Source organism: Mya arenaria, chromosome 10 (assembly GCF_026914265.1).
Source record: "Mya arenaria isolate MELC-2E11 chromosome 10, ASM2691426v1".
NCBI classification, from domain to species: Eukaryota; Metazoa; Mollusca; class Bivalvia; order Myida; family Myidae; genus Mya; species Mya arenaria.
The window spans coordinates 34867869-34895456 of record NC_069131.1 but is presented as its reverse complement, the minus strand read 5'-3'; the positions used below and the strand labels follow the sequence as shown (position 1 = coordinate 34895456).

General features: G+C 35.9%; 1 protein-coding gene across 1 annotated transcript; it reads right to left on the bottom strand.

Moving 5' to 3' along the window:
- Window positions 1-1663: 1663 nt before the first annotated feature.
- LOC128204632 (dentin sialophosphoprotein-like) lies at window positions 1664-27323 on the bottom strand. The gene is made up of 7 exons (XM_052906033.1): window positions 27191-27323; window positions 24518-24601; window positions 21704-23355; window positions 20763-21641; window positions 7275-7371; window positions 4598-4681; window positions 1664-3435 (listed from the first exon to the last, which is right to left on the bottom strand). The coding sequence occupies exons 1-7, from the start codon at window positions 27255-27257 to the stop codon at window positions 1664-1666; spliced, it is 4635 nt and encodes a 1544-aa protein (XP_052761993.1). The 5' UTR covers window positions 27258-27323.
- Between the last annotated feature and the right edge of the window lie 265 nt (window positions 27324-27588).

Sequence of the window (27588 nt, the reverse complement as noted above, 5' to 3'; positions counted from 1 at the left end):
ACTTATATTTTATTACATATATATTTTACTTTAACATGACATTAAGTTAGTCATGTACAAACGCTAACAAACATCTATAATGTCATGTGACGCAAAAATCGCGTTTGATGCAGATTCTGCTATGAACACGAATGGATAATGAGTCCAGCCTTTTGTTGTTTGTTGTGGACTCTTAAATGTGTGAGACACTACAGACGGCCTGGCACAAACTCGTCAGTCAACGTTTTTTTTTATCGTGTTATGAAGTTTGAACACCATCTGATTTACATTACAATGCATCCGTAAACGAAGTATACCTTGATTTTAGGATTATAATGGTTTATTTTTTGTCTTGGAAATAGCAGATTTTTGCGTAAATATCTGCAAACCAATGATAAAAGATGGCTGATCAGATGGTAGATTTTCATATTTCCGTTCGAAATTTTTTGTCAACAGTATTATATAACTGGTTTCTATGGATTTTCGCAAAAAATTGGCTGGTTCCAAGACAAAAAAAGACAAAAAAAGTTGTCAAAACGTTTAATCTGTGAGAGTAAAATTTTAAGCCCCATAGCAGTAGAATCGTGTTTTAGTGAACTCGAGTTTCACTGACCGTTCCAAAGCGTTTATCCAACCATTTAGTTCCATTAGTTTGTGGTCCGTTTGAAGTGGTTGTTGATAAACACCCCTAGTTTGATTTCTTTAAATAGTATATGTGAACTGAGTTGTTTGTGGAGTTTTGTGGTGTTGTTTCATGTGTCTGGTTTGTGAATGTTTGTTTTTGTATTATATGTCTTTGGCGTTTACCCTGTGCCATTAAACGGGGTTTATATTTCCCCAAGTCAATGTATACTTTGATAAGATTTACCATTTACGTCTTTACTTTATTCGGGATTTTTAGGATAAGAGTGAGGTTGTGCACACAAACTGGTTTACCCCCCCCCCCCCCCCCAGTTAATTTACATTTCACTGACCATTCCATGGCGGTACCTAACAATCCTTGAAAAACATACCTAGATTTTTTATATATAGTATGTATGCACTGTGCTGCTTGTGGAGTTTTGTGCTGTTCTTCCATGTTTCTTGTTTGTGATTTTATGTCTTTGGCGTTTACCCAGTGCCATTAAACCGGGTTTATGTTTACACTTTTTGCTACTGAGCTTGTTTTTGTAGCTTTTCGCATAAATATTGGTGTATGTGGTGTTTAAAGTTCATTATTATTTTGGCCCTTGTGCGTATAAACAAGGTTTATTTTTGAATTTTCGACTACTGGTCTTGACCCTTTAGTTTTCGTTGATTTATTGATTTATTTTTTGACACATTAGTTACTGTAGTAGTTCTGCCGGGTTATAAACACGAAGAACATGTTTAATGAAATCACGCGACATGTTTTTATTTTTGTGTGACTTGGACTACACTTTTTACATCTGTAAGAAGAATATGCTGCTCATTTATATTCAAAAGGCAGCGCAGACGACAGAATATCCCCCGAATATGAAATCAAAGACAAACACTTATACTGATATTTATTTTGTTCTGTTTAATTATTAAGTTTTTATTTTTTAAGTATTTTTGTATGCTCAACCGTTACACTAAACAACAACGACAACTACATCACTGCCATCTGCAGAATCCTTCTCCTCAGAGCCGGGTCGGGGTCTTCAGAATCGTCGGATTTGCGACTTCATTTATCAGAATCTTTTGTATCAGAGGCCTCGTCGGTGTCATCATAAGAATCGTCCTCGGAGTTGTTAGAGTCGTTGGAACGGCGTTTTCTGTCATCAGAATCACTAGAATCATCTGTATTCGAGTCGTCGTCGGTGTCATCACCAGATTCGTCGTCGGAGTCATCATCAGAATCATCGTCGGAGTCGTTAGATTTGTTGGGACGGCGTTTTCTTTTATTTAAATCATTAGAATCATCAGAGTCGTCGTCGGAGTCATTAGAGTCGTCGTCGGAGTCATCATCAGAATCATCGTCGGAGTCGTTAGATTTGTTGGGACGGCGTTTTGTTTTATTCAAATCATTAAAATCATCAGAGTCGTTGTCGGAGTCATCATCCGAATCGTCGTCGGAGTCGTTAGATTTGTTGGGACGGCGTTTTCTTTTATTTAAATCATTAGAATCATCAGAGTCGTCGTCGGAGTCATCAGAGTCGTCGTTGGAGTCATAATCAGAATCATCGTCGGAGTTGTTAGATTTGTTGGGACGGCGTTTTCTTTTATTGAAATCAATAGATTTATCAGATTCGTCGTTGGAGTCATCATCAGAATCATCGTCGGAGTTGTTAGATTTGTTGGGACGGCGTTTTCTTTTATTTAAATCATTAGAATCATCAGAGTCGTCGTCGGAGTCATCAGAGTCGTCGTTGGAGTCATCATCAGAATCATCATCGGAGTTGTTAGATTTGTTGGGACGGCGTTTTCTTTTATTCAAATCATTAGAATCATCAGAGTCGTCGTCGGAGTCATCATCAGAATCATTGTCGGAGTTGTTAGATTTGTTGGGACGGCGTTTTCTTTTATTGAAATCATTAGAATCATCAGAGTCGTCGTCGGAGTCATCATCAGAATCATTGTCGGAGTTGTTAGATTTGTTGGGACGGCGTTTTCTTTTATTTAAAGCATTAGAATAATCAGAGTCGTCATTGGAGTCATCATCAGAATCATCGTCGGAGTTGTTAGATTTGTTGGGACGGCGTTTTCTTTTATTCAAATCATTAGAATCACCAGAGTCGTCGTCGGAGTCATCATCAGAATCATCGTCGGAGTTGTTAGATTTGTTGGGACGGCGTTTTCTTTTATTTAAATCATTAGAATCATCAGAGGCGTCATTGGAGTCATCATCAGAATCATCGTCGGAGTCGTTAGATTTGTTGGGACGGCGTTTTCTTTTATTCAAATCAATAGAATCATCAGAGTCGTCGTCAGAGTCATCATCCGAATCGTCGTCGGAGTCGTTAGATTTGTTGGGACGGCGTTTTCTTTTATTGAAATCATTAGAATCATCAGAGTCGTCGTCGGAGTCATCAGAGGCGTCATTGGAGTCATCATCCGAATCATCGTCGGAGTTGTTAGATTTGTTGGGACGGCGTTTTCTTTTATTCAAATCATTAGAATCATCAGAGCCGTCGTCGGAGTCATCAGAATTATCGTCGGAGTCGTTAGATTTGTTGGGACGGCGTTTTCTTTTATTCAAATCAATAGAATCATCAGAGTCGTCGTTGGAGTCATCAGAGTCGTCGTCGGAGTCATCATCCGAATCGTCGTCGGAGTCGTTAGATTTGTTGGGACGGCGTTTTCTTTTATTGAAATCATTAGAATCATCATTGCCATCAGAGTCGTCATCGGAGTCATCAGAGTCATCGGAACGGCGTTTACTTTCATCAAAATCACTATTTTCATCCTCTGTGTCGCTTGAAGAACTGTCAACCCCACGTCGCAATCTGACGGCAGCTTCAAATAGACATTAAACCTGTTTTGTGACACTTACTACAAAGTGTATACAGGGGCCATTAAATAATACGTTTACTTTACAAATAACTGATATAACAAATAACTGAGTGTTTGACATGTAATTATAATATTTCGTGAAAATGTTAATTAAGGTTTTGCTTTAATAAACACTGCAACACAAATGCATTAAATGAATTTACTTTTTGGTATTTTGATGATTGTTTAGACAATAAAATTCTTAATCGGAGCACACGGCATAAAGTAGGGTGGTATGTTAATATTTAATGATAAAACACATATATTCATGCGTGTTATTCTACCAGACTTTGTAAGGAAAATGCAGTTATGTTTTTTGATCAAATATATAAATAATATATAAATATAAACCGAACTTTCTGAGAATCAAGCTTTTAATACCGTATTATGTGATAACGTACTAAACTTTATATTTAGTTGCTGTATATACTTATTCGACATTTAGTCTGTTTTTGTTTATTGTTTAAATTTTTAATATATATGCACTGAACCACTTGAAAACTATAGTGAATATTCTAGGGATGCAAACGAATGGCAAAGTTGATATTTGAATAATCGGTAATTCTTTTGATTGAATATTCAAATATTCGATTAACAAAATGATTTTTTTGAGTAGTTATAGTAAACAAGCATTATTCGATTCGGTAATAGCCGGGGACATTTTACTCTTTTATGTCGTAGCCGGTACACGCGACGGACACTGAATCTTTTTCAAAAAATAGCCTCTGAAATTCCGAATTTTCTGTAAATATACAAGAAAGCAATACATTTTGAAAAGACAAAACACATAATCGAATAATTTCAATTCCACTTCATTCATATTTGTGTGAAAATGCGAAATAAAATCGGCGAAGACCGTAAATTCCCGGTTTCATGACGCTATGAGCCGACGAAAGTTTGTTCTGTTGTTATTCAAAAAAAAGCCTCGAATATGGAATTTTATATTCAAACGTCGCGAACGAATATTCGAATATTATTTTGCATCCCTAGATTATTCATATGTCCACCTTTGTGACTGAGCTCATACTAAGCCAATTGTTTGCACGGTCTCAGGCAAACTAAAACACAAAGAAAGCCATTTCTTTGCACGGTCGCAGGCGTACTTAAACACAAAAAAGCCACTTACTCAATTGGCCTCTCCAATTTTCTATCATGTGAAGCAGATCATCATCGACCAGCGCTTGGTCTGCCTTGACTTCCCGTCGAATATCTGAAGATAATATTAACGACAGTTATTCCTTTGTGGATAGTTTGCTTTTATTCTTCCTCCTCTTTTGGACGAACGAGGGTTGTTCCAAAACACGTGAATTTTGATGGTTTATTTAACCGATAGTTCACACGTGTACACTCTCCTCTCTGCTTGATTTATTCCGGAAATGGACCCCGTTAGTAACAAAGAATAGCAACCGAACCATAGCCGGTTACACGCGAATATTTAAAGTGTTACTTATCGTATGTCGAAACAATGCATTATTCCTAACAATATGTTTAAGACATTAACTATAACCCAAATAGTTGTATTCGTTTTTCGAAGTTATAAGTAAGAGTTGAAAATAAAACATATGAAAAACCTCCTTGTTAAACTAATTAATACTTAATATCTCATATAGCAGTATCCATTGCGCATTATATATTAAGTATGCTAATGCTGTCCTTATGTAGGGACCTTGTGCTTTTGTGAAATAAAAGTTGAAAGTTGAAAGAATATTTGGCCAAAACTTTATGCACAATGACTACGTCATTCTTGATTAACCTGCGTAAATCTGGATTTGCCGTCGTGAATCATTCTCAATCGAAAGGGGTTGAATATCGATTATCGGAAATAATCGGAGTACTTGGCATATTCGAAACTGATGATATGAAGAAAAAAGTTACTGCAAAGTGTTTTCATGAATGATATAAAATATCTTCCGAACATAGACGTAAATGTCACATTTGCTTTTGAAATAAATAAAAAACTTAAATAGTACTAAAAAACTGTGGTTTGAATCTGTTTAACATACTTCATTTGGTAAAACTCCTGTTTAATTTCAAGCAAAGCACATATTTATATATATTTATATAAATTCATTGCTAGCGATAAAAAATAAAGTCAAAATCGATTATCGCCGGCTTTGGGGCGCCAGCTTTGGGGCAAAATTCTATTTTGACCATAAACGATCATCGATTTTTCTTGTGACACATAAATTTTATAAAATCTAAATAATTATATACAAATGAAAACAATGTAGGGTCGAATCAGAATATTGTCGAAGCTATAATATAAAGACATTGTTCGGTGTCCGGCAGTGGCTAGCTCATTCGCTTCTTATCTACGAACGACCCTAGTTCGATTTCTGGCCTGGGCGCATGTGAGTTTGGTAAGTGGTCACCAAGTTGGAGTTTTCTTCGAGTTCTCGGGTTTTCCCGACAATACAAGACGGCAATCTCGCGCAACATCATGCCAACGAGAGTGATTAATATACTGTTGTAACGAGGTGTTTTACAATCGTTGTAAAATAAATAGTTAGAACTTTAACTTTAAGATGCATTCCTACTCCCAAAAAAGATTTACCACAATTAATACTATTTTTTAATATTCCTTAAAGGATGAATAAATGTCAAAAACAATTGTTCTTATGAAGGATACCGAATTTGATTTAAAGGAAATGTGCATAAAATGCTGTATTTCTACCTTAAGAGAATATAGAAGATCACTGTAAATCTTTAAGCATTTACCAATCATTTAACATTTTTGCGCTTTCTGCTTTTAAATACACGGCTACAATCTTGTTTTCAGTAATTAATATTTTCCATAATTGCATTATTAAGTAGTTAAAGGTTTATCACTCAAAATTTATGTTTGTTATACATGTGTGTTTTGATTTTGAATGAGTGTGTCACTTTAAGCATATCGTGTTATTAACATGAAGCAAAACCACCTGCAACCACCAGCAACCACTTGCTACTCATAATTGATCAGCATATTAAAGATCGTGGACTTGGATTCAATAGATAACTTTGTTTAACTAAGCAGTTTACTCGCCATGCAATCACAAGGATAAAATTAATCGATGATTTAATGTTATTGAACCGGCGATGTTTACTTTAATCACCGCTTATTATACAACATGGTGACAGTTGTCTCTTTGCTGGTTCCGTATATTGATCTTGTATAACAAAGTCTTTAGTATGGTGGCTGATTTTTGTCATTTGGATTATTGTTTTCGTAGATTGAAAATGCGAAATTTGGCAAATCAGCAGGGCGAAATCGTGACGGAGGCGGGGCGAAATGAAACCTGTCGCATTTTCGCCTCGCCATTTGGCTAACTTTCGCATTTGCGCCCTTTTGCCTTCCGCTAGGCATTAAATGGTAAAGTATATTGACACCCTGATTCGCTTACCTACTATGTGTTTCATTTCGAATTTATTATAAATGCGTTTTTGTCGTATCGCCGTAAAAATGTGAAGAAAGGAAATTGCAGAAATCGGCCACAATATCAAAACCTTCGTTAGAAAAAATCCTATGTTGTAATATCTGGCATGTTTATCGCTTGAAAATGTTCATACACGTTGTAATAAATAAAGGAGTTTCGTTATAAATAATTCGAGGACTAAGACCAAGGCTGTTGCAACACCCTTCATTTCTATATTGATCTACAACCATCTAGCATGAACCCCACGAAATACAGTTTGATACAATACATCATTTGTCATATACGAATTGAGAATAACAAAAAAAAAATGATCATCGACCGAATTTCAAAGTGGTTGTCCGGTAAGATTACTAGATAATCGCTTATAATTTAGAACTATATACTCACATCTGGCTGAGGTCATCCACACACATCCAATCAAACACACGGCAACTAGGAGCGAAAATCTACCCATGTTCTGTGATGCCAGCCGGCCGTCCTTGTTTCAACTTTTTACAGTAAAGTATTCGTAATTTTAAAACGCTTGGAATAAAATTTACGTTGTATATTCTTTGTTTCTAAATGAGCGTATATATATGAGTTACCTACGTATGAACTATTTGATACTCATCTAAATTAATAACACAACAAATTAACTTTTATTGGTTTATTTTTGTTTTATATTTGTAACACAGTTGTTTTTCTTCCATGTGGCCAAAAGGCTTTAACCTACTTAACGGTTCTTGTTTCACAGGTTGAGTTATCGTTATTTAAATCGATTGGAATGATATATATGATATGTATATTCTTTGTTTCTAAGCGAACGCACATGAGTAGCCGATGTTTGAACTATATGATACCCATCTGAACTCATAACACAACAGATTGACTTTTATTGGTTTAATTTATTTTAATTTGATTTATTTATACAACATTTTTTTTGTGTATCGTGTGGCCAAATGGCGTAAAAAAAATTAAATTAAAAAAGAAGAAATTAAATTGAAACCATGCATGCCTATCCAATTTTCGATTAAAAAGGAAACCCCTGTATGCCAGCATATACCTGGATTTTAGCAGCATATGCATTATGTTCCATTCAGTGGTTTTGTGCTAAGGGTTAAAGGGCTGACTTGGTTCTCCATGTAATTTTTATCAGTTATCTGCTGTAACAGCTAATTCATTTCATTTAATGGCCATTACGACCAGCATGAAATTCAGGGGAGCAATGATTTGGGTCATTTTTCGGAAAATCTTTCTATAGTGCATGTTTCTTAGGTTTAACGCTTCATCTCACTTTGTTTATTACGACACTTGTCAAAAATAAATCATAAATTTCAATAATAGTTTATTATTAAGTATTGACATGATTTTCTTAACTATAAAAAGTATAATTATTAATTAACTAAGCTAAGCATTACATCTTTGATATCGTTTATGAACAATCTCCATGATAACAGTATTTAACTATCTAAACCTCACTCTTGGATTATGTTTAAAGATTGAAAACATCATGTACAAATGTACTAACTATATGTCTTAGTTCCCCAACAGCTAAATATTTTTCTCACGCCGGCCAAATCCTAAGAGCCTCTTATAGAACAATACCGTAATCAAGTGGTTTAATTTAACAACTTGAGTACGGTATTGTTCTATAAGAGGCTCTTAGGATTTGGCCGGCGTGAGGAAGTTTTTTAGCCCAAATAGAATCACGAACCCCAGTCAAACTTATCGTCAACCGGCTCAAAATGTAATGACTCATGTATATTTAATAACATGATACCGGGAGTCGTTTATCTGTGGATGTCGAAAGTCTGCTTAAAGGGTCTGTGCTCCGTATGATAAAATAGCGAAAAAAAAAGAAAATTGTCGAAAAATGACATAAACTTGGCATCGATGTGTACAATGTATTGAAACTTACTAACTGAAGTACCACATACTTAGTAGTTTACAATTTATAAGCAGTTACGTGATATTACCGAGGTACGTGTATAGCTTAATTATGTTAGTAATAGAGTAAGCCGCCGTAGCTCAGTGGATACGAGGCTGGACTGCAATTTTGGCGACACGGGTTCGAATCCGGTCTCCGACACATTTTTTTTTACATTTTGGTATTTTTATACAATTATGATATCAAAGCGTAACACATTCCATTAGTTAATTGTCCTGAGATATTTTACAGATTTTTTGTTTTTGGTGCGAATCTGGTGTACAGTCCCTTTAAGGGTTCATTGTACTTTGCGCTCATTATAAATAGATAAATGAAGGGTCTTCGCATTGTTACAAAAAGCTTAGTTCCTCCATTCACAGCAACATATAGTTGATTAACGCGAGACTAACAGCATCAGTAGTAGATATATGATAGTTAGTAGAAGGAATAGTAGTAGCTGTTGTTGTAGAAGTGGTAACAACAACAACAACAACAACAACAACAACAATTCATATGGAGCGGCAGTAGCTTTAGGGGTATCATCATCATCATCATCATCATCATCATAGGTGGTGGTGATGGTGGTGGTTGTGGTGGTGTTGACAGTGGCAATAGCAGAAGCAGTAGGGGTAGTATCAACAGCAATAGCTGCAGCATTACCACCTTCATTACTAAGACTTAAGAGCACACGTATTAAATGACCAACATAGTCGGTTCTGTTCGGTGGGGTTAAATACCTATTTACAGTAACGATCGTTGGGAGTCATGTTATTATTTGGGGGTGTGTGGGGGGGGGTCAATATTGTACAGAAAAGGAGTCACTCAAGGACCGCGACCATTGCCATGATTATATGGGGGTCAAACTATATTCTTTCACCGGTCACTGTATGAAGACAATGCCAGATGAACACAAAACTAAGCAATTTTCTAGATTGAAACATTGCAAAAACAAATCGCAATCAGTTATACGAAAATGCATTTTAAACGCCTCAGAATGTGTTCATGATGATATGAACAAAATTTAAATAAATTTAATATTCGGAGATTCAGTTTCGCCAATGTGATGTATTTTTTCAAGTTTCGTTTGTATTTTCCATTTTCCATGGTGTATACGTATATTTACGAACTCAATATTTTTTACAGTGAAAAAAACAACAAAGCGTTAAAAATGAATAATAAGAGTGTGTGTTTTTGTTAAAAAATGCGAACCCAATAAATCTGACATTTTAAAATCAATATCCATACGCTTAGTAAAGCATACCGTTAAATATAATTCGACCTATGAGACGGCCAGATTCATATATAATGTAATATAGGTTACGATACTTATAACTGCTTTAAATCGCTATTGAATCCTGAAAAGTACTTATTCATTGACATACCATTTCAGATAAGGCGATCACTAGCGAGATTTAGATGCTCTATCATAAACCAAATATAGAATTAGGCAGACATTATAATGTTCAGCGTAATGATCGCATCTGTTTTTATTGTCTCACACGTCTGAACGTACAGATCATTGAAAATGAGTATCATGCCTTTTTTGAGTGTCCTCAATACGGGGAAATGAGAACAAATTACCTTTTAATTGGTTCAATGGTCAGACATGTCAGTCAACATTTATTAACTTAATGAGTTTCCAAGATGCATACACTTTAAAGCAAGTAGCATACTATGTTTCAAAAATAATGATTGCTATTGAAAACCGATAGATAATCGATATAGAAAGGGGGCACTATTTAAATTATATACTATTTACAATGTTATGTTGTATTCTGGGCCGGAGGCCTTTATTTACAATAAAGTATAGTTGAGTTGAGTTGAGTTACATTTTCATTCCAAATAAAACAGTTGGTTAACCATACCATTTTTATTAACATCTGTCATATGTCTAAAAAAATAATGTTACTCATTAAAAACAACATATTTTTGTTTAAGAATAAGTAAATAATAAGTTTTACTAAATTAAGTACTCAGTAATTATGTCTAACACTTGATAACTCTTCACGTCTGTCTGGGCAAAATTAAATACATTTTCCAAATCTTGACCTGAACTACAGCAACTCCCTAGATATGATAACATGATTAAACACATGGTCAGAATATCGGTCAATTAGTGGTTAATGTGTAGCTGAAATTGGCTCTCGTGTAGAAATGAAAAGTGGAAAAATTGGCTGGGGACGAAAGTTTAATTCCCTGTTTGAAGAATTTCACAATTATTGACTTATTACAGTTATGTATAACAGTAATATTGTTGCCTGTTTCATGTGTTATACAAACACTGCGTACTTAAGCCAAATAGTTTTATCTTTATTTTTTAACTTTATTTACATCGCACTGTAAATTGAATTCAAATTCCTCTTCTATTAAACATCAATTTTCTAACAAACTAAACAATAACATGCCATCGATCATTTCACATTGCAGAATATTTTCGGAGAAACAAAACGGCCCAACTTATTATTAAAACGTCCACTGGGACCGACCATTAAGACAGGGAATCGGCTTTCTTGATGAGATGCTGTCACGCTTCCGGTTAACTAGTAGAGACGCGAAGGGCCATGGGACCGCCGGTTTTGGGATGCTCGACGCCATTCCGTCGGTATTGGACAGCGATTCTGCGTCTGATATTGATAAAGTTTGCCTACATTCAATATTCATCTGACCTTCATCTATCTAGTCTTGTGATTTGAAGCCTGTTTTCAGAGAAATGAGTTTTTCGGATGAATAGTGACGTTAGAAGTGTTGGCTTTTATATTTCGGATTCTTGAGCGCAGGTGAAGATTTGTTATTTCACCCATTTAGTTTAACTGATTCCATTTTTTGGTCATTCGTGTAGAATGGGTCGAAAATAATGTATGTGTTTCAGATTAGAAAATGTAAATGCTACTGAACGGAACATAAACGTTTTATCTTACGGAATTTAGCATACACATTTTACGCTACTGAACGAAGCATACATGTTTAACGTTACTGAATGGAACATATTCGGAATGGAACATACAAGTTTTACCTTACTGAACGGAACATATTCTGAATGGAACATACAAGTTTTACCTTACTGAACGGAACATATTCGGAATGGAACATACAAGATTTACCTTCTGAACAGGCCATACACGTTTTACGTTACTAAATGGAACATTCAAGTTTTACATTCTGAACGGACTATACACGTTTAACGTTACTGAATGGAACATACAAGTTTTACCTTACTGAATGGAACATATTCGGAATGGAACATACAAGTTTTACCTTACTGAATGGAACATATTCGGAATGGAACATACACATTTTACCTTACTGAATGGAACATATTCGGAATGGAACATACAAGTTTTACCTTACTGAAAGGAACATATTCGGAATGGAACATACAAGTTTTACCTTCTGAATGGAACATATTCGGAATGGAACATACAAGTTTTACCTTACTGAATGGAACATATTTGGAATGGAACATACAAGTTTTACCTTCTGAAAGGACCATAGACGTTTTACGTTACTGAATGGAACATACACGTTTTGCCTTACTGAACGGAGCATGCACGTTATACGTTCTGAACGGAACATACAAGTTTTACCTTACTAAACAGAGCATACACGTTTTACGCTACTAAACGAAGCATATTTTAAACGCTACTGAACGGAGCATACATGTTTTATTTAACTGAACGGAGCATACATGTTTTATTTAACTGAATGGAGCATACACGTTTTACGTTCCTGAATTGTGCATTCACCAGATAAGACAATACACTTTTAGTGAACATGTATTTCTATAGTTTCCGTTTAAGTTTTATTCAGAATTAGGTCAAGCATGTTTGGGCAGGGTTAGGTTAACATAATTAAAAAATGTTGCTTACAAATAAAAATAATTATAACAATATAATTTAAGCAATGAATTTTGGAAAGATATTTGTATTAACTTAAAACATGAAAAAAAGAACTATTACAAAAATAAAATAAAAATAAAACACATCAGCAACAAATTCTATAATGACACAGTATCAATTGATGTAGCGACTCCCGTAAGCAGAAGATTAATGTCTGAAACACAAGTGCGAGAAATAGAATAGAGCAGTAACACAGACCAAACACAAACTATTAACCTTTTGTTGTGGAGTTCCGTGACATTAATGATACTGCTAATCAGATTAATCTAAATGAATAGAAAGCCCAATGGATTAGAAAAATCAAACTTACATTCATTTACCAGAAATCAGGCATGTGCCTTTATGGTGCAAGCGTGAGAGGGTTGCTTATTGGATTCGCGGCTATAGTGACTAGCTCATTTATCATGATTCTATTAGCCGGGCGTGTGATGTATCAGAGAACAGGGCCCGTGCAACTTGGACTGACGATACGTGCGTGGTCTGCTAACGTTAATCATGTCCAGTTTCCGGTGGACTTTTGGCTGCTTCCACACCAGATGCCGATGATGACAGCCAGTGATGGTTTTAATCAGTTCGAAATAAATAATTCAACAATTGATTCGACGTCTCCGGAATTCGCAGCTGCATGGGGGAATATGAACCTATTAAACAGAACAAACAATCCACGATACAGGGCGTTTGCTCAAATGATTACAGACGAGGAATTTAACGATTTGATGTCCCTGTTTGCTGTATTTATAACCGTGTGTGAGGAACACCGGCTCCCATACATGTTGTATGGCGGTTCGCTTCTTGGAGCGTTTCGACATTCTGGTATGATCCCGTGGGATGACGATATTGACGTATTTATGAACGTAAGTGAGAAGTCCATGCTGCTGGAAACCCTAGGGAACGTCCACGGTTGTCGTCTGCACACGCCGCCAGACAGACAGTGGAAATTCTACAATAAAACGCGCGCTAATGGGAACAAATGGCCATACATTGACATTTTCTTCTTTGGAGAAAACACGACACACATATGGGACCTTTATTCCGATCGAGACATTTATATTTATTCAAAAGAAATAGTGTTTCCTCTTACAAGATATTCATATTACATTTTCCGACCGCATGTACCATTAGATATTAGAAGCGTTTTAGACAGAAGTTATGACGTCACTTTATGTGTGACGTCAACATTTTCGCACAAGGAAGAAAGTTATACACTTTCAGACAGGAAACAGGTGTCAGTTCCTTGCAGAAACTTGCATCCTTTCTTTCCGTTTGTGACAGATGGTGCTATCCGTTACCCCGCATGACTTTCGGTTAATTGATTGCCGTTTTGAATGTTTCCCCTCAAATTCAAATTTTAACCGCTCCAATCAATTCAAGTATTTCTTTCACTCTAATACATTTATACGCCTTTGTGACTGTGTCATCTCTGATATAATACCTGATGCTTTCTTCACTAAAATTCGTCAATAAATTATAATAATTATGGCTTACACCGCCTTGTACTCATTTGTAACACATTAGTTTGAACGTTATTTATTTTACAACAATTGTGACGAAAGCTATGATACTTTATACTAAGTCACTCTCGTTGGCACGATGTTGCGCGAGAGTGTAGTCTTAGAATGTGGGGGAAACCGGAGTACCCGGCGAAAACCCACTTGTCCGGCTTGATGACCACTAACCAAACTCATATGCACCGAGGTTAGGAATCGAACCCGGGTCGCCTTGGTGAGAAGCGAGTGCGTTTACCACTGCGCTTGTAGTCAATTCGCCTCATTTATAGCACATAGATGAGGTTCTTCTACACACTAAATCTATAGCATCTACCTGGATTTGTCTCTCTAGTATTATTAAAACGCTGCTTGGGCAACTAAACGAATAGCCAATTAAAACAACACAACATTGGTTGATATAAATATTATTAATTTTAATTTTAGTGCATTATCATGTTTTAATCGTTGACTTTAATGAGAAAACAAAAAAAGCATATGATTTGTGTACCGATAAAAAATGAAGCATATGTTGGCGCTTATTTAAATGGCGATTTTGTGGCCACGAAACTTTAAATTGGGGAACAAATTCGTTAAACATCATAATGCATTAAAATATCAAGAAACAAAACAAAACCATTATTTTGCGTCCAACTATATTTGCCCCTTAAAAGCCCTTTAGCTTTAATTAAAAAAAAAACTCAATAAAACACAAAACATTTTAATGTCAGTATCAAATACGCAGGTCAAAATAGAGTTTGTTACATTACATAAAATTAATGAAAAATAAATAATTTTAGATATAAGTAAGTTATTATATCATCTGACCAGTGAGTTACTTTACTTAAGGAAAGGTCATAAGTTATAAAATAACTGTGGGAATTGCAAATGATTTATCAATACAGGCATAAGGCTACACCTAACTTCACTAAAATCAAATTTTAAGCATCGACAATCGTAGAAAGCTTTTATAAAGTTGAACGTAGATCGCAAATAGAGAAATGTTAATAAACTTTCTAAAATTGTATTATTGTATATTATGGAAAAATGAACTTATCAACACAACGCTATGGGAAAAATGTAGAAGTTACTATCGTTTAATGTTCAATAATGGTTGAACCAAAGGGGTGGCAGTATTTTGGGGAAATATTTCAATTTTAAATTCCTTATTGATCGGTTTTTTACTTGCCATATCAGGCGTGAGCCCTAAGTAATTTTTACTATATGCTACATATAGACACTAACCTAGCTTTTAACTTTATAACAGCCCGAATTGAAATACAAGAACCTGGCAGTTCTAGAATAATTCAAGACACAAAAGATAATCACATAAAACACCACGTTGACCCGCCTGTCAAAATCGAGTACAAGTACATAATCGTAGCGCAAAAAGAGTTAATCGGCTACAAACAACCAATTTTCAGACTTTCACAGGATATGAATTTTCCAATATATACACTGGAAACTATCAATTGCTGCAAAAGAGTGTCGAATTGAGTCAAGTTCTGTGCAAAAAGATTTTGTTTCTTTTTTTTTCCATTCAAATTTAATAAAATATTGATACTTGAACACATGCACTCTTTGTTCTTCATTAACATCAGGATCTTGGTCAATGAGGGACAGATAACTGTGGTCTTGAGCCATATGTTTTGCTTTAATCGCCAATATACTGACCAACAGTCTTAAAATGAAAAATGATTCATTGAAATAAATACTAATTAAACCTTACAGTTTTGTCTCTATCTGTTTACTTCATTTACATTGCACTGTAAAGCGAATTTAAGTGATATCATCTTTTATTACCTAATCACTTTTAAAAGACTAAAACTTCTAACATGCCATCGATCAGGTCGCACTGCAGAATAATTGCGGAAGAACACAACGACCCAACTCATTATTAAAACGTCCACTGGGACCTGCTTTCATTAAGACCGGGAATCGATTCCTTGGACGAGGTGCTGCCATGCTTCCGGTTAACTAGTAGAGACGCGAAGGGCCATGGGACCGCCGGTTTTGGGATGCTCGACGCCATTCCGTCGGTATTGGACAGCGATTCTGCATCTGATATTGATATAGTTTGCCTACATTTAATATTCATCGGACCTTCATCTATTTTATCTTGTGATTTGAAGCCTGTTTTCAGAGAAATGGGTTTTTCGGATGAATATTGACTGCAGAAGTTTAAGATACTTGGGCGCAGGTGAAGATTTGTTATTTCACCCATTTAGTTTGACTGATTTCTACTCGCGTGGAGTGGGTCGAACAATTATATGTGTTTCAGGTGAAAAATTGCAAATATTACTGAACGGAATATTCATGTTTTATCTTACTGAACGGGCCTACACGTTGACGTTCCTGAATGGAGCATTCACGTTTTAAGTGGCTGAACTGCGCAAATAAGTCAAACTAGAGCTGTCACAGGAGTGACGAATACCCTCAAATGCCGCCTGGACACAGGAATGGCAAACCATTCCTTTGAAAAGAGGCCATAACTCCAAGGTTACTGCACACTGCATCTTCTTTTATCATGCATGTATTGTTTTATTTAAATCTGTTGAGTAATTAAAAAGTTAAACTGCTGACAAGAAAAACTAGCTGATGCTCTAGCTGATATCTTCTGGAATAAGACATCTAGAGCATTCAGTAGCTTTTCTTCCAACACGATCATCATCAAAATTTACAAGTACATATTTGGGCTTGAATGCATCCTTATTCACCTGGGAATAAATCTCAGGACTGTTCCTGTAGCCGAATTAACAAGTCCATCTGACAGGTCAATATTTGTAGAAAGCACTACTGTGGCAAATATGCCATACTTAAGTTCTGCTGGTATTCCACTGGCATCTGGTTCAAATGAAGCATGCTGGATTTGTTTTGTTTGTTCATCTTTCCAAGTGTCAATTACTTTTAAGGTAAATATTTGCTCATTTAGTTTTTGAAGGATCTATCGGACTTGACCTGTATCTTCTGATGTTACACCTGTGTACCAAAAATTTTTCAAATCTGTCAAGCCTTTCGTGAGTTATCGTCCGGAAACCGTTTTTCTATTTTTAGTAAAGTGACCTTGACTTCGGCCCCACCAGCCCCAATATCGAACTTGACCTGTATGTTACACCTGTGTACCAATTTTTTTTTCAAATCTGTCTAGCCTTTCATGAGTTATCATCCGGAAACCACGAAAACCGACAGACCGACCGACCGAACGACAGACCGACCGACAAGCTCGCTCCTATATACCCCCTCAAACTTCTTTTGTGGGGGTATAAAGATTACGATTGGATTTATTCATCTCAAGATGAAACTATTTACATACTTATTTAGTAAACATGTAATCTGAAAGGTGAATTGCATTGAAAAGAAATTATACAATAACTAAATGAACGCAATATATACATGATATGGATTACGGTTGTATTAGGGATATCAGCGTACGACGCAGCAGATAAGCCGATAAAATTTTGGTGAATATAATTTTTATATATAATATTCGCTTTCAGAAGTTTTCAAGAACTAGATCATGATGAGCATCAGTTATAAATATCAATTTACAAAAAAAAAACGTTGCATTAAAATAGCCATTACTAATACAATATAATTTAGGTAATAAATTTTGATAATGATTTGTATGAACTTGAATCATAAAAAAACTATTTAAAAATACACAAATAATCAACAACGTATTTTATATTAATACAGTATCAATGTATATAGCGACTTCCTCAAGCAGTAGATTAATGTCTGAAACATAAGTGCGAGAACTCCATAGAGCAGTAACACAGAGCAGACACAAACTATTAACCAATTGTTGTGGAGTTCCGTGACATTAATGATACTGCTAAATTAGATTAATCTAAATGAATAGAAAGCCCAATGGATTAGAAAAATCAAAATTACATTCATTTACCAGAAATCAGGCATGCGCCTTAATGGAGCTAAAGTGAGAGGGTTGCTTATTGGATTCGCGGCTATAGTGACTAGCTCATTTATCATGATTCTATTAACCCGGCGTGTGATGTATCAGAGAACAGGGCCCGTGCAACTTGGACTGACGTTACGTGCGTGGTCGGCATTAATCATGTCCAGTTTCCGGCGGACTTTTGGCTGCTTCCAAACCAGACGCCGACGATGACAGCCAGTGATGATTTTAATCAGTTCGAAATAAATAATTCAACAATTGATTCGCCGTCTCCGGAATTCGCAGCTGCATGGGGGAATATGAACCTATTAAACAGAACAAACAATCCACGATACAGGGCGTTTGCTCAAATGATTACAGACGAGGAATTTAACGATTTGATGTCCCTGTTTGATGTATTTATAACCGTGTGTGAGGAAAACCGGCTCCAATACATGTTGTATGGCGGTTCGCTCCTGGGCGCGTTTCGACATTCTGGTATGATCCCGTGGGATGACGATATTGACGCTTGACATATGTAATACAATTTCATGTGTTTAATTTTTGATATACATGTGTACATCTGTCCTAATCTTGTTCTGTAAAAAAAAAAACTAACAAGGGTTAGAATACACCCTACATTTTCAGCCAATGAAATTGCAGATAGGCAATCATTAAATACTAGACTAAATCATGAAGATTTTCAATTTTCGCGGATGTTTAAAAGTTCACCTACTGCCATTCATCTGATACATATTCCCTGTGTCAGATTTTGCGTTGACATGACATGAAGTTATATCCTAAGTATAAAGAAGGGCTCCTTCGCTACGCTCACTCCACCCATTCTAAATCATTAAGATTTTAATTCATGTCATCTGACTATTATTTAAAGTTAAAAACGCATGCAGCTTCTAGAATTGATTTTAAGAAAATGTAGTATTTTTTTATTTTGCTCCAGTTTCCTATAAGTATAAAGTTTCGTGATAAAAACGGTGACGTTTTAAAAACTACCGATCATTAAATTCGTTACATCAAAGAAATAAACCGTGATACGTGTTTACCTCAATTTTGCATACGTTAACATTACTTATATTTTATTACATATATATTTTACTTTGACGCGATTGATGCAGATTCTGCTATGAACACGAATGGATAATGAGTCCAGCCTTTTGTTGTTTGTTGTGGACTCTTAAATGTGTGAGACACTACAGACGGCCTGGCACAAACTCGTCAGTCAACGTTTTTTTTATCGTGTTATGAAGTTTGAACACCATCTGATTTACATTACAATGCATCCGTAAACGAAGTATACCTTGATTTTAGGATTATAATGGTCTATTTTTTGTCTTGGAAATAGCAGATTTTTGCGTATATATCTGCAAACCAATGATAAAAGATGGCTGATCAGATGGTAGATTTTCATATTTCCGTTCGAATTTTTTTGTCAGCAGTATTATATAACTGGTTTCTATGGATTTTCGCAAAAAAATGGCTGGTTCCAAGACAAAAAAAAAAGACAAAAAAAGTTGTCAAAACGTTTAATCTGTGAGAGTAAAATTTTAAGCCCCATAGCAGTAGAATCGTGTTTTAGTGAACTCGAGTTTCACTGACCGTTCCAAAGCGTTTATCCAACCATTTAGTTCCATTAGTTTGTGGTCCGTTTGAAGTGGTTGTTGATAAACACCCCTAGTTTGATTTCTTTAAATAGTATATGTGAACTGAGTTGTTTGTGGAGTTTTGTGGTGTTGTTTCATGTGTCTGGTTTGTGAATGTTCGTTTTTGTATTATATGTCTTTGGCATTTACCCTGTGCCATTAAACGGGGTTTATATTTCCCCAAGTCAATGTATACTTTGATAGGATTTACCATTTACGTCTTTACTTTATTCGGGATTTTTAGGATAAGAGTGAGGTTGTGCACACAAACTGGTTTACCCCCTCCCCCCCCCCAGTTAATTTACATTTCACTGATCATTCCATTGCGGTACCTAACAATCCTTGAAAAACATACCTAGATTTTTTATATATAGTATGTATGCACTGTTCTGCTTGTGGAGTTTTGTGCTGTTCTTCCATGTTTCTTGTTTGTGATTTTATGTCTTTGGCGTTTACCCAGTGCCATTAAACCGGGTTTATGTTTACACTTTTTGCTACTGAGCTTGTTTTTGTAGCTTTTCGCATAAATATTGGTGTATGTGGTGTTTATAGTTCATTATTATTTTGGCCCTTGTGCGTCTAAACAAGGTTTATTTTTGAATTTTCGACTACTGGTCTTGACCTTTTAGTTTTCGTTGATTTATTGATTTATTTTTTGACACATTAGTTACTGTAGTAGTTCTGCCGGTTATAAACAAGAAGAACATGTTTAATGAAATCACGCAACATGTTTTTATTTTTGTGTGACTTGGACTACACTTTTTACATCTGTAAGAAGAATATGCTGCTCATTTATATTCATAAGGCAGCGCTGACGACAGAATATCCCCCGAATATGAAATCAAAGACAAACACTTATACTGATATTTATTTTGTTCTGTTTTTCAGTTTAATTATTAAGTTTTTATTTTTTAAGTATTTTTGTATGCTCAACCGTTACACTAAACAACAACGACAACTACATCACTGCCATCTGCAGAATCCTTCTCCTCAGAGCCGGGTCGGGGTCTTCAGAATCGTCGGATTTGCGACTTCATTTATCAGAATCTTTTGTATCAGAGGCCTCGTCGGTGTCATCATAAGAATCGTCCTCGGAGTTGTTAGAGTCGTTGGAACGGCGTTTTCTGTCATCAGAATCACTAGAATCACCTGTATTCGAGTCGTCGTCGGTGTCATCACCAGATTCGTCGTCGGAGTCACCATCCGAATCATCGTCGGAGTCGTTAGATTTGTTGGGACGGCGTTTTCTTTTATCTAATTCATTAGAATCATCAGAGTCGTCGTCGGGGTCATTAGAGTCGTCGTCGGAGTCATCATCAGAATCATCGTCGGAGTCGTTAGATTTGTTGGGTAGGCGTTTTCTTTTATTCAAATCATTAGAATCATCAGAGTCGTCGTCGGAGTCATCATCCGAATCGTCGTCGGAGTCGTTAGATTTGTTGGGACGGCGTTTTCTTTTATTTAAATCATTAGAATCATCAGAGTCGTCGTCGGAGTCATCAGAGTCGTCGTCGGAGTCATCATCAGAATCATCGTCGGAGTTGTTAGATTTGTTGGGACGGCGTTTTCTTTTATTGAAATCAATAGATTTATCAGAGTCGTCGTTGGAGTCATCATCAGAATCATCGTCGGAGTTGTTAGATTTGTTGGGACGGCGTTTTCTTTTATTTAAATCATTAGAATCATCAGAGTCGTCGTCGGAGTCATCAGAGTCGTCGTTGGAGTCATCATCCGAATCGTCGTCGGAGTCGTTAGATTTGTTGGGACGGCGTTTGCTTTTATTCAAATCATTAGAATCATCAGAGTCGTCGTCGGAGTCATCATCAGAATCATTGTCGGAGTTGTTGTCACTGTATGAAGACAATGCCAGATGAACACAAAAACTAAGCAATTTTCTAGATTGAAACATTGCAAAAACAAATCGCAATCAGTTATACGAAAATGCATTTTAAACGCCTCAGAATGTGTTCATGATGATATGAACAAAATTGAAATAAATTTAATATTCGGAGATTCAGTTTCGCCAATGTGATGTATTTTTTCAAGTTTCGTTTGTATTTTCCATTTTCCATGGTGTATACGTATATTTACGAACTCAATATTTTTTACAGTGAAAAAACAACAAAGCTCGTCGGAGTCGTTAGATTTGTTGGGACGGCGTTTTCTTTTATCTAATTCATTAGAATCATCAGAGTCGTCGTCGGGGTCATTAGAGTCGTCGTCGGAGTCATCATCAGAATCATCGTCGGAGTCGTTAGATTTGTTGGGTAGGCGTTTTCTTTTATTCAAATCATTAGAATCATCAGAGTCGTCGTCGGAGTCATCATCCGAATCGTCGTCGGAGTCGTTAGATTTGTTGGGACGGCGTTTTCTTTTATTTAAATCATTAGAATCATCAGAGTCGTCGTCGGAGTCATCAGAGTCGTCGTCGGAGTCATCATCAGAATCATCGTCGGAGTTGTTAGATTTGTTGGGACGGCGTTTTCTTTTATTGAAATCAATAGATTTATCAGAGTCGTCGTTGGAGTCATCATCAGAATCATCGTCGGAGTTGTTAGATTTGTTGGGACGGCGTTTTCTTTTATTTAAATCATTAGAATCATCAGAGTCGTCGTCGGAGTCATCAGAGTCGTCGTCGGAGTCATCATCCGAATCGTCGTCGGAGTCGTTAGATTTGTTGGGACGGCGTTTGCTTTTATTCAAATCATTAGAATCATCAGAGTCGTCGTCGGAGTCATCATCAGAATCATTGTCGGAGTTGTTAGATTTGTTGGGACGGCGTTTTCTTTTATTTAAATCATTAGAATCATCAGAGTCGTCGTCGGAGTCATCATCAGAATCATTGTCGGAGTTGTTAGATTTGTTGGGACGGCGTTTTCTTTTATTTAAATCATTAGAATCATCAGAGTCGTCGTCGGAGTCATCATCAGAATCATCGTCGGAGTTGTTAGATTTGTTGGGACGGCGTTTTCTTTTATTTAAATCATTAGAATCATCAGAGGCGTCATTGGAGTCATCATCAGAATCATCGTCGGAGTTGTTAGATTTGTTGGGATGGCGTTTTCTTTTATTCAAATCAATAGAATCATCAGAGTCGTCGTCGGAGTCATCATCCGAATCGTCGTCGGAGTCGTTAGATTTGTTGGGACGGCGTTTTCTTTTATTGAAATCATTAGAATCATCAGAGTCGTCGTCGGAGTCATCAGAGGCGTCATTGGAGTCATCATAAGAATCATCGTCGGAGTTGTTAGATTTGTTGGGACGGCGTTTTCTTTTATTGAAATCATTAGATTCATCAGAGTCGTCGTCGGAGTCATCAGAATCATCGTCGGAGTCGTTAGATTTGTTGGGACGGCGTTTTCTTTTATTCAAATCAATAGAATCATCAGAGTCGTCGTTGGAGTCATCAGAGTCGTCATCGGAGTCATCATCCGAATCGTCGTCGGAGTCGTTAGATTTGTTGGGACGGCGTTTTCTTTTATTGAAATCATTAGAATCATCATTGCCATCAGAGTCGTCATCGGAGTCATCAGAGTCATCGGAACGGCGTTTACTTTCATCAAAATCACTATTTTCATCCTCTGTGTCGCTTGAAGAACTGTCAACCCCACGTCGCAATCTGACGGCAGCTTCAAATAGACATTAAACCTGTTTTGTGACACTTACTACAAAGTGTATACAGGGGCCATTAAATAATACGTTTACTTTACAAATAACTGATATAACAAATAACTGAGTGTTTGACATGTTCTTATAATATTTCGTGAAAATGTTAATTAAGGTTTTGCTTTAATAAACACTGCAACACAAATGCATTAAATGAATTTACTTTTGGGTATTTTGATGATTGTTTAGACAATAAAATTCTTAATCGGAGCACACGGCATAAAGTAGGGTGGTATGTTAATATTTAATGATAAAACACATATATTCATGCGTGTTATTCTACCAGACTTTGTAAGGAAAATGCAGTAATGTTTTTTGATCAAATATATAAATAATATATAAATATAAACCGAACTTTCTGAGAATCAAGCTTTTAATACCGTATTATGTGATAACGTACTAAACTTTATATTTAGTTGCTGTATATACTTATTCGACATTTAGTCTGTTTTTGTTTATTGTTTAAATTTTTAATATATATGCACTGAACCACTTGAAAACTATAGTGAATATTCTAGGGATGCAAACGAATGGCAAAGTTGATATTTGAATAATCGGTAATTCTTTTGATTGAAAATTCAAATATTTGATTAACAAAATGATTTTTGTTTGAGTAGTTATAGTAAACAAGCATTATTCGATTCGGTAATAGCCGGGGACTTTTTACTCTTTTATATCGTAGCCGCTACACGCGACGGACACTGAATCTTTTTCAAAAAATAGCCTCTGAAATTCCGAATTTTCTGTAAATATACAAGAAAGCAATACATTTTGAAAAGACAAAACACATAATCGAATAATTTCAATACCACTTCATTCATATTTGTGTGAAAATGCGAAATAAAATCGGCGAAGATCGTAAATTCCCGGTTTCATGACGCTATGAGCCGACGAAAGTTTGTTCTGTTGTTATTCAAAAAAAGCCTCGAATATGGAATTTTATATTCAAACGTCGCGAACGAATATTCGAATATTATTTTGCATCCCTAGATTATTCATATGTCCACCTTTGTGACTGAGCTCATACTAAGCCAATTGTTTTCACGGTCTCAGGCAAACTAAAACACAATGAAAGCCATTTCTTTGCACGGTCGCAGGCGTACTTAAACACAAAAAGCCACTTACTCAATTGTCCTCTCCAATTTTCTATCATGTGAAGCAGATCATCATCGACCAGCGCTTGGTCTGCCTTGACTTCCCGTCGAATATCTGAAGATAATATTAACGACGGTTATTCCTTTGTGGATAGTTTGCTCTTATTCTTCCTCCTCTTTTGGACGAACGAGGGTTGTTCCAAAACACGTGAATTTTGGTGGTTTATTTAACCGATAGTTCACACGTGTAGAACTCTCCTCTCTGCTTGATTTATTCCGGAAATGGACCCCGTTAGTAACAAAGAATAGCAACCGAACCATAGCCGGTTACACGCGAATATTTAAAGTGTTACTTATCGTATGTCGAAACAATGCATTATTCCTAACAATATGTTTAAGACATTAACTATAACCCAAATAGTTGTATTCGTTTTTCGAAGTTATAAGTAAGAGTTGAAAATAAAACATATGAAAAACCTCCTTGTTAAACTAATTAATACTTAATATCTCATATAGCAGTATCCATTGCGCATTATATATTAAGTATGCTAATGCTGTCCTTATGTAGGGACCTTGTGCTTTTGTGAAATAAAAGTTGAAAGTTGAAAGAATATTTGCCCAAAACTTTATGCACAATGACTACGTCATTCTTGATTAACTTGCGTAAATCTGGATTTGCCGTCGTGAATCATTCTCAATCGAAAGGGGTTGAATATCGATTATCGGAAATAATCGGAGTACTTGGCATATTCAAAACTGATGATATGAAGAAAAAAGTTACTGCAAAGTGTTTTCATGAATGATATAAAATGTCTTCCGAACATAGACGTAAATGTCACATTTGCTTTTGAAATAAATAAAAAACTTAAATAGTACTAAAAAACTGTGGTTTGAATCTGTTTAACATACATCATTTGGTAAAACTCCTGTTTAATTTCAAGCAAAGCACATATTTATATATATTTATATAAATTCATTGCTAGCGATAAAAAATAAAATCAAAATCGATTATCGCCGGCGTTGGGGCGCCAGCTTTGAGGCAAAATTCTATTTTGACCATAAACGATCATCGATTTTTCTTGTGACACATAAATTTTATAAAATTTAAATAATTATATACAAATGAAAACAATGAAGGGTCGAATCAGAATATTGTCGAAGCTATTATATAAAGACATTGTTCGGTGTCCGGCAGTGGCTAGCTCATTCGCTTCTTATCTACGAACGACCCTAGTTCGATTTCTGGCCTGGGCGCATGTGAGTTTGGTAAGTGGTCACCAAGTTGGAGTTTTCTTCGAGTTCTCCGGTTTTCCCGACAATACAAGACGGCAATCTCGCGCAACATCATGCCAACGAGAGTGATTAATATACTGTTGTAACGAGGTGTTTTACAATCGTTGTAGTTACGACTTTAACTTTAAGATGCATTCCTACTCCCAAAAAAGATTTACCACAATTAATACTATTGTTTTAATATTCCTTAAAGGATGAATAAATGTCAAAAACAATTGTTCTTATGAAGGATACCGAATTTGATTTAAAGGAAATGTGCATAAAACGCTGTATTTCTACCTTAAGAGAATATAGAAGATCACTGTAAATCTTTAAGCATTTACCAATCATTTAACATTTTTGCGCTTTCTGCTTTTAAATACACGGCTACAATCTTGTTTTCAGTAATTAATATTTTCCATAATTGCATTATTTTCCAAGTAGTTAAAGGTTTATCACTCAAAATTTATGTTTGTTATACATGTGTGTTTTGATTTTGAATGAGTGTGTCACTTTAAGCATATCGTGTTATTAACATGAAGCAAAACCACCTGCAACCACCAGCAACCACTTGCTACTCATAATTGATCAGCATATTAAAGATCGTGGACTTGGATTCAATAGATAACTTTGTTTAACTAAGCAGTTTACTCGCCATTCAATCACAAGGATAAAATTAATCGATGATTTAATGTTATTGAACCGGCGATGTTTACTTTAATCACCGCTTATTATACAACATGGTGACAGTTGTCTCTTTGCTGGTTCCGTATAATGATTTTGTATAACAAAGTCTTTAGTATGGTGGCTGATTTTTGTCATTTGGATTATTGTTTTCGTAGATTGAAAATGCGAAATTTGGCAACTCAGCAGGGCGAAATCGTGACGGAGGCGGGGCGAAATGAAACCTGTCGCATTTTCGCCTCGCCATTTGGCTAACTTTCGCATTTGCGCCCTTTTGCCTTCCGCTAGGCATTAAATGGTAAAGTATATTGACACCCTGATTCGCTTACCTACTATGTGTTTCATTTCGAATTTATTATAGATGCGTTTTTGTCGTATCGCCGTAAAAATGTGAAGAAAGGAAATTGCAGAAATCGGCCACAATATAAAAACCTTCTATAGAAAAAATCCTATGTTGTAATATCTGGCATGTTTATCGCTTGAAAATGTTCATACACGTTGTAATAAATAAAGGAGTTTCGTTATAAATAATTCGAGGACTAAGACCAAGGCTGTTGCAACACCCTTCATTTCTATATTGATCTACAACCATCTAGCATGAACCCCACGAAATACAGGTTGATACAATACATCATTTGTCATATACGAATTGAGAATAACAAAAAAAAATGATCATCGACCGAATTTCAAAGTGGTTGTCCGGTAAGATTACTAGATAATCGCTTATAATTTAGAACTATATACTCACATCTGGCTGAGGTCATCCACACACATCCAATCAAACACACGGCAACAAGGAGCGAAAATCTACCCATGTTCTGTGATGCCAGCCTATCTAAACCTCACTCTTGGATTATGTTTAAAGATTGAAAACATCATGTACAAATGTACTAACTATATGTCTTAGTTCCCCAACAGCTAAATATTTTCCTCACGCCGGCCAAATCCTAAGAGCCTCTTATAGAACAATACCGTAATCAAGTGGTTTAATTTAACAACTTGATTACGGTATTGTTCTATAAGAGGCTATTATGATTTGGCCGGCGTGAGGATGTATTTTAGCCCAAATAGAATCACGAACCCCAGTCAAACTTATCGACAACCGGCTCAAAATGTAATGACCCATGTATATTTAATAACATGATA